Source organism: Ursus arctos, unplaced genomic scaffold (assembly GCF_023065955.2).
Source record: "Ursus arctos isolate Adak ecotype North America unplaced genomic scaffold, UrsArc2.0 scaffold_4, whole genome shotgun sequence".
NCBI lineage: Eukaryota > Metazoa > Chordata > Mammalia > Carnivora > Ursidae > Ursus > Ursus arctos.
Genome location: NW_026623056.1, coordinates 31,343,996 through 31,360,406, shown reverse-complemented (window position 1 = coordinate 31,360,406; position 16,411 = coordinate 31,343,996). Strand labels below are relative to the sequence as shown.

General features: G+C 34.6%; 1 protein-coding gene across 1 annotated transcript in view; it reads left to right on the top strand.

Moving 5' to 3' along the window:
* The window catches only part of EAF2 (ELL associated factor 2), a 49,960-nt gene extending 36,413 nt beyond the window's left edge, over positions 1 to 13,547 (top strand). Inside the window, exon 6 of the mRNA XM_026494578.4 lies at positions 12,178 to 13,547. Within this exon, the coding sequence (XP_026350363.2) occupies positions 12,178 to 12,224 (47 nt within the window). The 3' untranslated portion in view covers positions 12,225 to 13,547. The remainder of the gene's footprint in view (positions 1 to 12,177) is intronic.
* Positions 13,548 to 16,411: the final 2,864 nt, after the last annotated feature.

The following is a 16,411-nucleotide window of genomic DNA, read 5'->3' as shown; positions in this document are numbered from 1 at the left end:
TGACTCTAGCTCTAGCCAAATAACAGAATTAAGGAAGGAAAGAGCCAAGTCTAGGTGGCAGAGAAAGTAGAACTATGAATTAAATAGGTACCAGGAAAGGTCTTTTGAACTTCCAGTTGTTAATGTTGTTAGTGCTAATCTTCCTACCTTAAGAGGTAAAATTGGAGTGTCTGATTTCTTGAATGGCCAAATAATGACAAAAGGTTCAATTCACCAGCAGGATAAAGAATTACAAATTTATATGCGCATAATAATATATCTTCACCATGTATGTGCATATATATTAAAATATGTAGTTGTATGTATGTGTGAGCATATATATATAAAATAAAAATTGATAGACAAAGAAGATACTGACAAGTCTCTGTCATAATCTATCTGTAATCAAGCGGACAAATTTAGTAAGGGTATAAAATCCTTGAACAACATAATTAACATGCCTATTCTAATAGTAAATACAGAATTCCAAAATGTGAAGGGAACATTCTTTTAAGGTATATATAAAACATTTTAGTAATTACTTCATACTGAGTAAAGGAAATAACATATTTCAAAGAGTTCACATTTTATAGGATATCATATTATAGGACTATAATACAATGAAAACATAAACAAAAATTATTTTAAAATAAATGGTTGGAAACTTCAATAATTTACATGTTAAAAGGAAACTATAATTACATGTTAATTTACATGTTAAAAGGAAACTATAACGAAATTATAAAATATTTACAATTAAGCAAGATCAAAAATAATATATCTTAGTAATTTGAGGATGCAGCCAAAATGATACTTACAGGGAAATTTATAGCCTCAAAATGTTTCTTTATTTAAAAAAAAATTGAAAATGAATGAAAGATTCCTCTTGAGGAAAAAACAATACCGTTTTAAGCTTAAAGAAAGCAGAGAAAGAGAGTAATAAAGGTTAGAATCAAAACTATAGGTAACAAAGAAATATTAGAGAATAAACATAACTAAAAGTAATTTATTTGAAAACAAATAAAAAGATCAGTCGGGGCACTGGGTGGCTCAGTTGGTTAAGCGTCTGCTTTCCGCTCAGGTCATGATCTCAGGGTGCTGGGATCAAGCTCTGGGTGTGGCTCCCTGCTCGGTGGGGAGTCTGCTTCTCCCTCTGCCCTTCCCCCCCCACTCATGCTCACTCACTCTGTCATGTGCGTGCTCTCTCTCTCTCTGTCTCTCAAATAAATAAATAAAATCTTAAAAAAAAAAAAAAACTAACCGCTAATGAGAAATGATGAAGAAAAAAAGAAAAAACACAAATAAAAATATTAAAATGAAAAAAATGGATAAAATTTTAGCTATAGTATGTTTTATTTTTTAAATTATGAGAATTTTATAAAAATTTCATCCCAGTAAATTTGGGATGGAAATGGATGATTTTTCTAGAAAAAGTGTTATCGAATATGACTCAAAGAGAAATGGAAAGCCTGAAGAAACCAGCAATACTTAATGTCTCTTCTTCTCCACCCTGGAGAGGTGGATGCTGGAAAACTGAAGATTGTTTTACAGATGAATTTTAACAAATATTCAAGGAACAAATAATTCTTATCTTCTACGAACTGTTTCAGAGAATAGAAAAGTAGGGGAAGCAACCCAGTTCTTTTATAATTTTAGGATGATCTCAACATCAAAACTAAACAAGAATAACACAAAAAACAATGTAGAACAATTTTACTTAAGAACATAGTTACAGGGGTGCCTGGGTGGCTTAGTCGGTTAAGTGTTTGCCTTTGGCTTAGGCCAATGATCTCTATTTCTTTAACTTCATAAAAGTTAATTACAAAAAACAAAACTATTGCTGACATGGTAATTTAGACTCTACAAGCATTCTCATTCAAGTTAGGAAGAAGACAAGGAAGACTGATATCATTTCTATTCAACGTTGTACTGAATGTTCTAGCAAATGCAATAAAACAAGTAAAAGAAATGAGATATAAGAATTGAGAACAAGAAAGAATGTAATTGCATAAAAAATTCAGGAGAATCAAAAAACTATAGAAATAATGATTGTGGATGCAAAAATTATAGGCAAAAGCCAGCAGTGATTTGTTATACTTGTAGTAACCATTTGGGATTTCTCTAAAAAAAAAAGTGAATTTCTTCTTCTGATATATTTTATCCAAATGAAAGTTTCCTAATAAGAGGAAATAAACCCTCTGTTACTATAGTGATCTCATTTCTCAACCTTATCAGACCCAATACCATCTTTTATAACATATTTTAAAGTCCCCTTTAACTATGGTATTTGTCTTTCTCAGTCTTCTTCCACTTAGCATACCTTCTAGGTCCATTCCACAAATGGAATGACCTCATCCCTTTTTATGGCTACATAATATTCCATTGTAGATATATGACACATATTCTTTATCCTTCTGAGTCTTAGATTGCTTCCATATCTGGGCTATTGTAAATAATGCTGCAATAAACATAGGGGTGCATATATCTTTTTGACATAGGGTTTACACTTTCTTTGGGTAAATACCCAGTGGTGGAATTATTGGATCATACATTATTTCTATTTTTAATTTTTTGAGGAACCTCCATACTGTTTTCCAGTGGATACACCAATTTACATTCCCACCAATAGTGTATGAGGGTTACTTTTTCTCCTTGTCCCCACCAATGTTTGTTATTTATTCTCTTTTTGATTTTAGCCATTCTGGCAGGTGTAGGTAATTTTTCATTTTGGTTTTGATTTGCATTTCCCTGATGATGAATGATTTTGAGCATCTTTTCATGTGTCTGTTGGCCATCTGTATGACTTATTTGGAAAAATGTCTGTGTGGATCTTCAGCGCATTTTTTTTTCAAGATTTTATTTAAATTCAAGTCAGTTCACATATAGTGTAGTATTAGCTTCAGGAGTAGAATTTAGTCATTCATCAGTTGCATATAACACCCAGTGCTCATTACATCAAGTGACCTCCTTAATGAGCATCACCCAATTACCCCATCCCTGCACCCACCTCCCCTCCAGCAAACTTCAGTTTGTTCCTTATATGTAAGAGTCTCTTATGGTTTGCTTCCCTCTCTGTCTTTATCTTACTTTATTTTTCCTTCTTTTCCCCTATGTTCATCTGTTTTGTTTCTTAAATTCCACATGTGAATGAAATCATGTCTTTCTCTGACTGGCTTATTTGGCAAAGCATAATACACTCCAGCTCCATCCAACTCATTGCAAATGGCAAGATTTCATTCTTTTTGGTGGCTGAGTAATATTCCATTGTGTATATATACCACATCTTTATCCACTCATCAGTTGATGGACATTTGGGCTCTTTCCATGTTTTGGCTATTGTGGATAGTTCTGCTGTAAACATTGAGGTGCATGTGCCCCTTCAAATCACTATTTTTGTATCCTTTGGGTAAATACCTAGTAGTGCAATTGCTGGGTCATAGGGTAGTTCTTTTTTTGACTTTCTGAGGAACCTCCACACTGTTTTCCAGAGTGGCTACATCAGTTTGCATTCCCACCAACAATGTAAGAGGGTTCCCCTTTCACCACATCCTTGCCAACATCTGTTGTTTCCTGAGTTGTTAATTTTAGCCATTCTGACTGGTGTGAGGTGGTATCTCATTGTGGTTTTGATTTGTATGTCCCTGATGATGAGTGTTGAGCATTTTTTCATGTGTCTTTTAGCCATTTATGTGTCTTCTTTGGAGAAATGTCTGTTCATGTCTTCTGCCCATTTCTTAACTGGATTTTTTTATTTTTTAGGTGTTGAGTTTTATAAGTTCTTTATAGATTTTGGATACTAGCTTTTATCCAGTATATCATTTGCATGTATCTTCTTCCATTTCATAGACTGCCTTTTGGTTTTCCTTTGCTGTGCAGAAGCTTTTATCTGGATGAAGTCCCAGTAGTTCATTTTTGCTTTTGCTTCCCTTGCTTCTGGACATGTGTCTAGTAAGAAGTTGCTGCAGCTGAGGTCAAAGAGGTTGCTGCCTGTGTTCTTCTCTAGGATTTTGATGGATTCCTGTCTCACATTTAGGTCTTTCATCCCTTTAGAATTTATTTTTGTGTATGGTGTAAGAAAGTGGCCCAGTTTCATTCTTCTACATGTGGCTGTCCAATTTTCCCAGCACCATTTAAGAAGAATGTCTTTTTTTTCCTTTGGATATTCTTTCCTGCTTTGTCAAAAATTAGTTGACCAGATAGTTGTGGGTCCATTTCTGGGTTCACTACTGTGTTCCATTGATCTTGTGCCAGTACCATACTGTTTTGATGATTACAGCTTTGTAATACGGCTTCAAGTCCAGAATTGTGATGTCTCCCACTTTGCTCTTCTTTTTCTACCTTGTTTTCAATTTAAATTTTGTCAGTTAACATATAGTGCAAAATTGGTTTCAGGAGTAGAATTCAGTGATTCATCAATTACATGCAATGCTCAGTGCTCATCACAAGTGCCCTCTTTAATACCCATCACCCATCTAGCCCATGCCCTGCCCACCTCCCTCCATCAACCCTGTTTGTTTTCTGTCATTAAGAGTCACTTATGGCTTGTTTAAAGACAAATACCGTGTGATCTCACTCATATGTGGAATTTAAGAAAGAAAACAGATAAACATATGGGAAGGGGGAAAAGAAAAAAAGGAGAGAGGGAAACAAGCTCTTCTTTTTCAACATTACTTTAGCTATTCAGGGTCTTTTCTGGTTCCACACAAATTTTAGAATTGTCTGTTCTAGCTCTGTGAAAAATGCTAATGTTGTTTTGATAGGGATTGCATTGAATGTGTAGATTGCTTTGGAAGTATAGACATTTTAACAATATTTGTTCTTCCAATCCATGAGCATGGAATGTTTTTCCATTTCTTTGTGTCTTCCTCAATTTCTTTTGTAACTGTTCTGTAGTTTCCAGAGTACAGATATTTTACCTCTTTGATTAGGTTTATTCCTAAGTATCTTATGGTTTTTGGCGCAATTGTAAATAGGATTGATTCCTTGATTTCTCTTTCTGCTGCTTAATTATTGGTGTATAGAAATGCAACAGACTTCCATGTGTTGATTTTATATCCTGTAACTTTGCTGAATTCCTGTATCAGTTCCAGCATTTTTTTGGTGGAGTCTTTTGGTGGAAAACATAAAAGATTATGTTTTCTACATAGAGTATCATATTGTCTGTGAAAAGTGAAAGTTTGACTTCTTCCTTGCTGATTTGGATGCCTTTTATTTCTTTTTGTTGTCTGACTGCTGAGGCTAGGACTTCTAGGACTATGTTGAACAACAGTGGTGAGAGTGGCCATCCCTGTCTTTTTCCTGACCTTAGGGGAAAAGCTCTCAGTTTTTCCCCATTGAGCATGATTTTAGCCGTAGGTCTTTCATATATGGCCTTTATGATGTTAAGGTATGTTCCTTCTATCCCTACTTTCTTCAGGGTTTTTATCAAGAGAGGGTGACATACTTTGTCAAATGCTTTTTCTCCATCTATTGAGAGGATCATATGGTTTTTATCCTTTCTTTTATTAATGTGGTGTATTATGATGATTGATTTGCAGATATTGAACTACCCCTGCAGACCAGGAATAAATCCCACTTGATCATGGTGAATAGTTCTTTTAATGTGCTGTTGGATTTGATTAGCTAGTTGTTGAGAATTTTTGCATCCATGTTTATCAGGGATATTGGTCTATAATTCTCCTTTGTAGTGGGGTCTTTGTCTGGTTTTGGAATCAAGGTAATGCTGGCCTCATAGAATGAGTCTGGAAGTTTTCCTTCCATTTCTATTTTTAGAATAGTTTAATAAGAATAGTATTAATTATTTAAATATTTGATGGAATTCCCCTGGGAAGCCATCTGGCCCGGGACTCTTGTTCGTTGGGAGATTTTGATTACTGATTCAATTTCTTAGCTGGTTATAGTTCTGTTCAAATTTTCTATTTCTTCCTGCTTCAGTTTCGGTAGTTTATATGTTTCTAGGAATTTATCCATTTCTTCCTGATTGCCTAATTCAAATTGGCATACAATTGCTCATAATATTCTCTTAATAGTTGTCTGTATTTCTTTGGTATCGGTTGTGATCTCTCCTCTTCCATTCATGATTTTATTTATTTGGATCCTTTCTCTTTTCTTTTGATAAGTCTGGCTAAGAGGGATATCAATTTTGTTAATTCTTTCAAAGAACCAGCTCCTAGTTCACTGTATTTTTGGTTTCTATATCATTTATTTCTGCTCTGATCTTTATTATGTCCCTTCTCCCACTGGATTTAGGCTTCATTTGCTGTTCTTTTTCCAACTCCTTTAGGTATAAGATTAGGTTGTGTATTTGAGACTTTTCTCGCTTCTTGAGAAAGGCCTATATTGCTATGTACTTCCCTCTTAGGATTACCTTTCCTGCATCCCAAAGATTTTGTACTGTTTTCATTTTCATTTGCTTCCATGTATTTTTTTAATTCTTTTTTTTAATGTTTTTTAATTATATTATGTTAGTCACCATACAGTACATCCCTGGTTTCTGATGTAAAGTTCGATGATACATTAGTTGCGTATAACACCCAGTGCACCATGCAATATGTGCCTTCCTTACTACCCATCACTAGTCTATCCCATTAATTCTTTTTAAATTTCATCTCTTCATTCTTTAGTAGGGTGTTTTTAACCTCCATGTATTTGTGGTCTTTCCACATTTTTTCTTTTGATTGACTTCAAGTTTCATAGCATTGTGGTCTGAAAATTTGCATAGTATGATCTCAATCTTTTTGTACTGTTTGAGGCCTGTTTTGTGACCCACTATGTGATCTATTCTGGAGAATGTTCCATGTGTACTCAAAAAGAATATGTATTCGCTGCTTCAGGATGAAATGCTCTGAATATAACTGTTAAATCCATCTGATCCAGTTTGTCATTCAAAGCCCTTGTCTCCTTGTTATCTTCAGCTTACATGATCTGTCCATTGCTGTGAGTGGGATGTTAAAGTCCCCTACTATTTTGTGTTATTATCAATGAGTTTCCTTAGGTTTGTTATTAATTGGTTTATATTTTTGGCTGCTCCCAAGTTAGGGACATAAATATTTACAATCATTAAATCTTCTTGATGGATAGACCCCTTTATTATGATATGGTGCCCTCCTTCATCTCTTATTACAATCTTTGGCTTAAAATCTAGTTTGTCTGATGTAAGTATGGCTACTCCAGTTTTCTTTTGCTGTCCATTAGCATGATGAATGGTTCTCCATCCCCTCACTTTCAATCTGGAGGTGTCTTTGGGTCTAAAATGAGTCTCTTGTGAGCAGCATTATCTATGGGTCTTTTTTTTTTTTAGTCCATTCTGCTTCTCTGTGTCTTTTAATTGGAGCATTTAGTCCATTTACATTCAGAGTAACTATTGAAAGATGAGTTTAATGCCATTGTATTACCCATAAAGTTGCTATTCCCATAGATTGTCTCTGTTCCTTTCTAGTCTTTGTTGCTTTTGGTCTCACTTTCCTGCTCAAAGGGTCCCCCTTCATATTTCTTGCAGAGCTGATTTAGTGTTCACAAACTCCTTTAGTTTTTGCTTGTCTTGGAAACTCTTTATCTCTCCTTCTATTCTGAATGACAGCCTTGCTGGATAAAGTATTCCCAGCTGCATATTGTTCCCATTTAGCACATTGAATATATCATGCCAGTCCTTGTGGCCTGGACAGGTCTGCGGCTAATCTTATGTGTTTACCTTTGTAGGCTAAGGACTTTTTCTCCTGATCTGCTTTCAGAATTCTCTCTTTATCTTTGTATTTTGCAAGTTTCACTATGATATGTCACGGTGTTGACCTGTTTTTGTTGATTTTTGAAGCAAGTTCTTGTGTCTCTTGGATTAGAATGCCTTTTTCCTTCTCCCAGATTGGTTAAGTTCTCAGCTATAATGTGTTCAAATAAACTTTCTGCCCCTTTTTCCCACTCTTCTTTTTCCAGGACTCCTATGATACAGATATTTTTTTCACTTTACGGAATCACTGAGCTCCCTAAGTCTTTCTTTGTAATCTAATAGTTTTGTTTTCCTCTTTTTTTCAGGTTTGTTACTTCCTTAATTTTATCTTCTATATCACCTATTCATTCCTATTTCTTTCATCCTCATTGTGATTATATCCAGCCTGTTTTGTATCTCAGTTATAGCATTTTTAATTTCAGCCCGACGAGTCTTAGGTCCTTTTATCTGTGCAGCAAGGGTCTCTTTGGTGTCTTCTCTGCTTTTTTCAAATCCAGTCAATCTTATAGCTGTTGACTTAAATTCTTGTTCAGACATATTGTTTATATGTGCTTTGAGCAAGTCCCTGGCTGTGATTTCTTCCTGACCTTTCTTTTGGGGAGAATTCCTCCATCTTTTCATTTTGGCTAAGTTTCTGTCTTTTGCATGTTATAAAAGTTTGTTATGTTTTCCTGCACCTGAGAGTAATGCTATATTTAAAAAGAGTCATACACTGTCCAAGGCCTGGCATTTCAGGAAGTGTTTCTAGTGCATGCTGTGTGCACTCTGCTTTTGCGTTTTGGCTGCTCTTTCCCACAGGTCAGCCCTCTGCAGGGTTCCTCCTTGCCCACAGTGGGTATTGTTTGGACCTTTAACTGGATATGCTTCATTTGTTAAAATAAGCCTGGAAAAAAAGAAATAGGAAAAAAAATAAAAAGAAATCCTGATCCAAAAAAAAAAAAAAAAAAAAGAGAGAGAGAGAGAAAAGTAAAAGAAACAATAACAACAACAAAAACCCAAACAAACAATCAAGAAACTATAAGGCTGATTCCAAAGAAAAAGAAAGGGGGGAAAAAAGAAAGAACAAGAAAAGTGAAAAAAGAAGCCTAATCCAGAAAAAGAGAAAAGGAAATGAAAAAACAAATTAACAGACAAAAAACTATAAGCCTGATTCCAAAGGGGTGGGGGAGAGAGAAGAAGAAAAAAAAAATACAGCCTGGTCCTATTCCCATTGGAACTGAAGATGATGCTTTGAAGCACTGTATAATGAGTAGACTTGGTGCATGCAGGGTGCTGCCTGTGCTGGTCTTCTGGGGGAGAGGTCCACTGTGCTGGTCCAGCATCAGTCCTGCCTCAGGAAATATGCACTTGCCAAGTACAGGGAAGCAGTGTTTGGTGTAAGCAGTTCCTGCCTTTACTGGTTCTACCCATCTTTTAATCTGATTGTTTGGTTTTGGGTAATGAGTCATATAAATTCTTTATATATTTTAGATATTTACCCATTACTGAATATATCATTTGCAAGTATCTTCCCCCATTCAGTAGGTTTTCTTTTTGTTTTGTTAATGGGTACTTCACTGTGCAAAAGCTTTTTATTGTGATGTAGTCCCAATAGTTTATTTTTGCTTTTGTTTCCCTTGTCCTAGGAGACATATCTAGAAAAATGTTGCAGTGGTTGATGTCAAAAAAAATTACTGCCTATGCTCTCTTCTAGGATTTGTATGGTTTTAGGTCTCACATTTAGCCCTTAATCCATTTTGAGTTTATTTTTGTATATGATGTTAGACAGTGGTCCAATTTCATTCTCTTGCATATATTTGTCCAATCTTTCCAGCACTATCTATTATACATTCTTGCCTCCTTTTTTATAGATTAATTGACCAGGGTTTATTTCTGGGCCATCTGTTCTGTTCCATTGATCTATATGCCTATATATCTCTATTTTTGTGCCAGTACCATACTGTTTTGATTACTACAGCTTTGTAGTATAGCTTGAAATCTTTAATAAATCAATTTAGAATTAAGAAAAACAAGACAACATACCACTCATAATGTCAACAATTTTTCTTTTTATTTAATTTGTTGAAATAGGGATTGGAAAAGCATTGATGTCACTAATATGTTTTCCAAAACAAGTAAAGAAAATCTTTGTAAAGTTCTGGAAAAAAACAAAGTAAAGTCTTCTTTCAGTTTACATGATAGTTCCATCCTCGTAAATTTCAGTGAATTTTAAGTCTGTGTAAAAGAATACTTTAGTTCATAAAACTGAAATTATGTTCCAGCCTTACAGTTACAAACAGGTCTTCCAAGTACATGAATATACCACTGGATTTTCAAAAGCTTTGCAGAATGTAGTAGAGTTCTTTATTGTGAAAGACTGGTCCCTGAATTGTAAGACATTTACCATTCCTAAATTCCCCTCCCACTAAATGACGCTAGCAATCTGTAAATCATCTGGACAAGCAACACTTCACATAAATTTCTGTAACCTCTCTGAGGGAACAGTATTTTTCTCATTGAGAATCATTGGCTTAGGAGTCTGAGTACATTTGCTATGGGTAAACTCTTTTTTCCAAGTCACAATTACCATTTTGATTGGAAATGTATTTCCTTAACCAGCATGTCACGTTCACAGGCTAATCTGATACCTTCAAAATCAACCGAACATTTCATCAGCATGGTAATACTGTGCATATAACCTGTACAACATGAAGTCTATTAACAAAAGTGGAACTTGGGACATATGGATTTAACCTAAGAAACTCATTATGGGTATCATATCAAGTTGAACATTCTTATGCCATAGAATAGTTGTGTAATAAATGGAAACTTAATCCTTGAAAAGTATAAAATGGTCATGGGAATCAGATACACAAAAGAAGCTTTAGTAGATTTCTTTATCAAATAATGTGATAGTTCTGGAGTTCATGCAGTAGACTGAGCTCTCTTACAACAACTTATTTATGGCCTAGAAACTACTCCTCTTAAATTGGGTATTAGCTTCAAATTATGCCAGATTTTTGTTGATTTTGGAGTAGCGTAAAAATATGAGAATGTTTTTAGCCATTGAATTTACTACTCAAATGATATTATCCAATCCCATATCTTCAAATAAACCTCTGCAGTTGGCGACTCCCAAATCTTTATTTCCAAGAGTCACTTTTACCTGGAGCTCCAGACTTATATATCCAATGCCTGTAACATATTTACGTGAATATTTCTATGTATCTCAAATGTGTCATGTTGAAAATTGAACTTGTGATTTTTCTCACACAATCTTGTTCCCCTGACATTTCTTATCTCAGTAAATAATACCACCATCCAGTTGTTTAGATCAGTAACACTGGCGGTCTTTCTTCACTTTTCTCTTTCTCTCATGCCCCATATCTAGTACTTTTGATAGTCCTGTAGGGTTCTGTCTTTATATTATAAACCCGACTGCTTAGCACCACCTCCACCTGAGTCAAAGCCTGTATTATTTCTTATGTGAGAAGCTGCAGTACAATTGTAGTATATTATAGCATATTCACTGTTAAACATTTCAAGTCAGTTGCTTGCTTAAAATTTTCTGATGAATTCCCATTACATTTCTGACAAAATCCAAAGTTTTTATCATAACCTGGAAACCAGTCTTCTGAATATCTGGATATCTTTCTGACCTCATTTCCTATCATATCTTCCTCATTCATTCCATTCCAGCCGCAGGGCCTTCTTGCAGTCAGAGAACGCAGCAAGCACGCATCTGCCTGGGGGCATTTGTATTTGCTGTTTCCTGAGCCTGACAGTATCTGCCCTCCATCCACATTATTATGACTTTCTCTCTATAGTTGGATCTCTGTTCAATGTCACCCTTTAAATAGTCCTTATCAACTATCCTATCTAAAATAGCACTTCTCACCAGTCTTCTCATGCCCATCTTAATTTTTCATAGTATTTATCCCTACTTGGCATAGTATTATATATTTGTTCGTTTATAGTCTGTCTCCCCCACTGGAATGTAAGTTCCATTGCTGTAAGCACATCATTGAATTACAAACAGAACCAATGATGAGTTACTCTTAACATATACTATTTAATATTTTGACTGAATTTTAAGTACAAAATTGCATAACATTTTTTTCACTTTTCAAAATGGTTTAGGTTGATCTTCTAAACCACATTTTTTCTCATTACCTGACTTAAATCAGTGGGAGTAACAAAGGAAGGCGGTGTTGGTATGTGAAAGAAGACTAAAAAAGATGCCTGGTGATACTAAAACTATGCTGAAGATTGATGGTGTATGTTTTCTTTACAAGCAGTATTAATTTTTGGAATTACTAATGATGTGACTAAATTATAAGATAAGCAGTCTAATTATTAATGATAAAATGCTGGCTAAACTGGATCACCCTTGGTGTTATATTTTACATGATATTTATGTTATCCAAATATAAATATATTGAATATGAAAATATTAAATACTTAATTACTACAGTTTTGATATTTTTTTATTTTAGGAAATGATTTGCAGCTGAGTGAATCAGGAAGTGACAGTGATGATTGAAGAAACATTCAGCTATAAATATAAAGTTTGTAAGATGTGATAATTTATTTTATATTTAGAATAAAGATTCCTGATACTGAAGAAAATGTATCTTAACTTTTGATGATAAAAGAAAGTAAATTTGTTTCAGAATTTACAGTCAATGTTATATTTTTGAACTTTTTTAAGTAGTAGCATTTTCATGTGCTTTCCATTTATTAGGTTCTAGAGATGAGAAAACAGAGGTTAGGTAACTTGCCCACATGCTGTTAGTTAACAAGTGGCAAATCAGGTGTTGTAGAGTTCAAGTTCAATGCTCTGTTTTAAAACACTGCTGTTTCTCAATTGTGAAATGTCAAAACAATTGATTTATAATAAATGCCCATGGTTTTAATTATATCTCTGAGCATTTTATATCTGGTAGTCCTTAAATTTCAGTTGAGAGTACTTTAATTCTTGACAAAATTAAGCTATAATTTAGGATAAAAGTAAAGCCAAATAATCATTTTAATGAAAATGTTGTTGTATCTCATAATATTTTTTGTCATTTAAAAATTTTGCTTTTGAGAAAAAAATAAGTTTAATTAATTGTGTTAAGTAGATTAATAATTAGTATTAACATCTACAGTATTTTTGAGTTTGGAGAAAATGATTATGGTTGAGAGCCACTGACCAGCAGCAAGTTCTTTTTTTCTTTTTTACGTTTTTTTTTTAACTTCACTTTTTAGAGCAGTTTTCAGTTCATAGCAAAATTGAGCAGAAAGTACAGAGAATTCTCATATTCTCCCTGTTCCCCTCCACACACAACCTCATCCACTATAAACATCTACACCAGAGTGGTACATTTTTACAACTGATGAATCTTACATTGACACGTCATCACCTAAAGTCCATATTTGCATTAGAGTTTGCTCTTTGTATTGGGTTTCAACAAATGTATAATGATATGTAGTCACCATTATAGTATCATACAGAATAGTTTCCCTGCCCTGAAAATCCTGTGCTCTGCCTACTCATTTATTCCTCCTTCCCCCACCCCCAACTGCTGGCAGCCACTGATCTTTTGCCGTCTCCTTAGTTTTGCCTTTTACGGCATGTCACATAGTTAGAATCATACAGTGTGCTGCCTTTTCAGACTGGCTTCTTTCACTTAAGCACTTAAGCTTCCTCCGTGTCTTTTTCATGGCTTGATAGCTCATTCATTTTTGTCAGTGAATAATATTACATTGTTTGGATGTACCAAACTTACTCTCTAACCTACCGAAAGAATTTTGGTTGCTTTCAAGTTTTGGCAGTTGAAGTTGAATAAAAAAATTTTGTCATAATTGCCTTTTACCATAGGAATTTCTGTAGTTTTGGGTTTTTTTTAATCTTTAAATTTTGTTTTTAATCTCTCTTACTTTCTTCTCTCTCTCTCTCCCTTCCTTTCTGTGGCCTACCTTCAGTTAATCTATTTTTATCTTCATTTTTATATCTATTTTATTCATTAATAGTTATCTGAGAACCACAACTATGTCATTTATTACTTAATTAAAACAAACGCAAATATTTAAAGTAGCTAGTAAAACATGCTTATCATTTTAACATAGTAATACAAATTATAATGTTTTTTACTGAAACTTATTATGCTAAGATTTCTTTGATTAGTGATTGCTGTACCAGAAATGAGCACATGGTGGTCTGAGCTGATAATGCCAGCTACATAACATTATGTTCTCAAACTATACCTCTTGCAGTCAAAACAGCTCATCCTTTCTCCCTCTTAATATTTCCCCCATAAATGAAACATGTTCTTAAAGACATGTCTTTTTTATGGTCTGAATACCTAGAGTATCATTCTCTCTACCCTTTAAGGATGAGTATAAGTGGTTTAGAGAGGAATGAAATAATATCTCCCATGCCTCTGTATCCCTCATTTGATATTTTTTCAGACACTGAAATGCAGGGATTACAAGATTACAAGATATGAGGTTCTCTGCCAGAATCATCTGATGATCCTGACATGATGCCGAGCAAATACCTTTTCGCCCATCTTTATTGAAATGTAATTGACATATAACATTGCATATATTTAAGATGTACAGTGTGATGATTTGACACACATATATATTATGGAATGATTACTATAATAAGGTTAGTTGACATAAGCACTATATCATTTTACTTTACCTGTTCTGAATGGTTTGATGAAAATAATGATGATATATGCTTGCAAGTAGGAAAAGTAAGTTGGCCACAAAGGAGCAAAAATCAATGGGTTTGAACCATTCTGTAACACTACACTAATGCACTGAAGTTAGGAAAGCTGCATCTGCACAAGGATATGAGTGTGACCTATAGTGTATACATTAAATGTTATCCATAGTTTGGTAAGAAGACATTCTTAGACCTGTCAGAAATCAGGAATTATATCCTTCACATATCATTCCTATAATAATTACTTTAGTAATTTCCAATTTATTAAGAGATGAGGCAAAATTAGAAGTCAAGCAGAGAAAGACAATTATCATATGATTTCTCTCATCTATGGAACATAAGAACTAGGATGATCGGTAGCTGAAGAAAGGGATAAAGAAAGGGGGGGTAATCAGAAGGGGGAATGAAGCATGAGAGACTATGGACTATGAGAAACAAACTGAGGGCCTCAGAGGGGAGGGGGTGGGGGAATGGGATAGACCGGTGATGGGTAGTAAGGAGGGCACGTATTGCATGGTGCACTGGGTGTTATACACAGCTAATGAATCATCGAACTTTACATCGGAAACCGGGGATGTACTGTATGGTGACTAACATAATATAATAAAAAATCATTAAATAAAAAAAAAGAGATGAGGCAAAATTAGGAACTCAAGAATGGAAAAAATATCATAAAAATATATTCTAAAAATGTTGATAGCTCTCCTACCCTGCCTTCATGAAAGAGACTCACTCAATTTGAAGGTTAGGTGACAGTCATGTCCCTCAACATTTTACATGGAAGTGACCTCTTAGATTCTGGCCAGTGGAGAAGAGTGAAGAGCTTAGCCCTGGTAGCCTAAGATTGCAATCCTTGTTGGGGAGATGGCATTCTAGCTGAGGCTATGCACAGGCAGAGCAGGGACCAGAGATGCCACAAGCTATTCATACACTCCTCGCTAACCCTGGGGCTATATGCTTATGCACAGGACAGTGAAAATGGCCTGATAAAAAGTAAAATCTGGGAAGACTTGAAAACAACCTGAACTTTGAACGCACTCCCCTACACACACAGATCCATCAGCAAACAACAAAGCCTTAGTGGTTCAAGGTGTACAGTCTTTGCTCCAAGTAATACACACTGCTTCACTGCCACTTCTAAATCTCATTCAAGTTTTTCTGGCCTAGACCCAACCAGAGAAGATGATTCCTGGAAACGGTTCCTACCTTAAACCGAGTTGACAATAAACAACCCTAAAACTGGAAACAACCCAAATGTCCATCGACAAAAGAATGGGGAAATAAATTGTGTCATATTTGCATAGTCAATTCTACTGAACAACAGGAAAAAGAAATCTTGTTACAGACAACAAAATAGATGAGTCTCACAGACGTAATGTTGAGCAAAAATATCAAACACAAATAATACAAACAGTATTATTCCATTTATATGAAATTCAAAACAAACAAAATAGATCTCTGGTGATAGAAGCCAGAAAAGTGATTACCTTGGGGGAGGACAGTTTGGGAGACAGAAGGGAAGCAGTAAGTATTATTCTCTGAAGGGCTTTCAACACTGAGATCCTAGAAATATATATATATTTTTCATCTTATCTGGGTGATGGTTGTGTGTTACACAAATATAGAAAATGGAGCTTTACACTTAAGATTTGTGCATTTTAAGTTATATTTAATTTTAAAAGTCCAAATACAAAGTCAATAGAGAAAAATATTTGCAATGCAGACAATGACAGCATTAATATCAATAATATAGATTTTATAAACCTACAAGAAGGGAAGAAACAACTCACTAAGAAAATGAGCAAAGGAAATGAATAGGCAGTTCTAAAAATTATAAAAACATACTTTTACCTTAGCAATCTCACTTCTAGATATTTATCCTTCAGATATATTTGACTTATATACAAGGTTATTATGACAGTTTCATTTATAATAGGAAACTAAACAACCTGGATATGCATCCTTTTGTTACTGATTTTTTGGAGTTGTTTATATAATCTGGACACAAACAG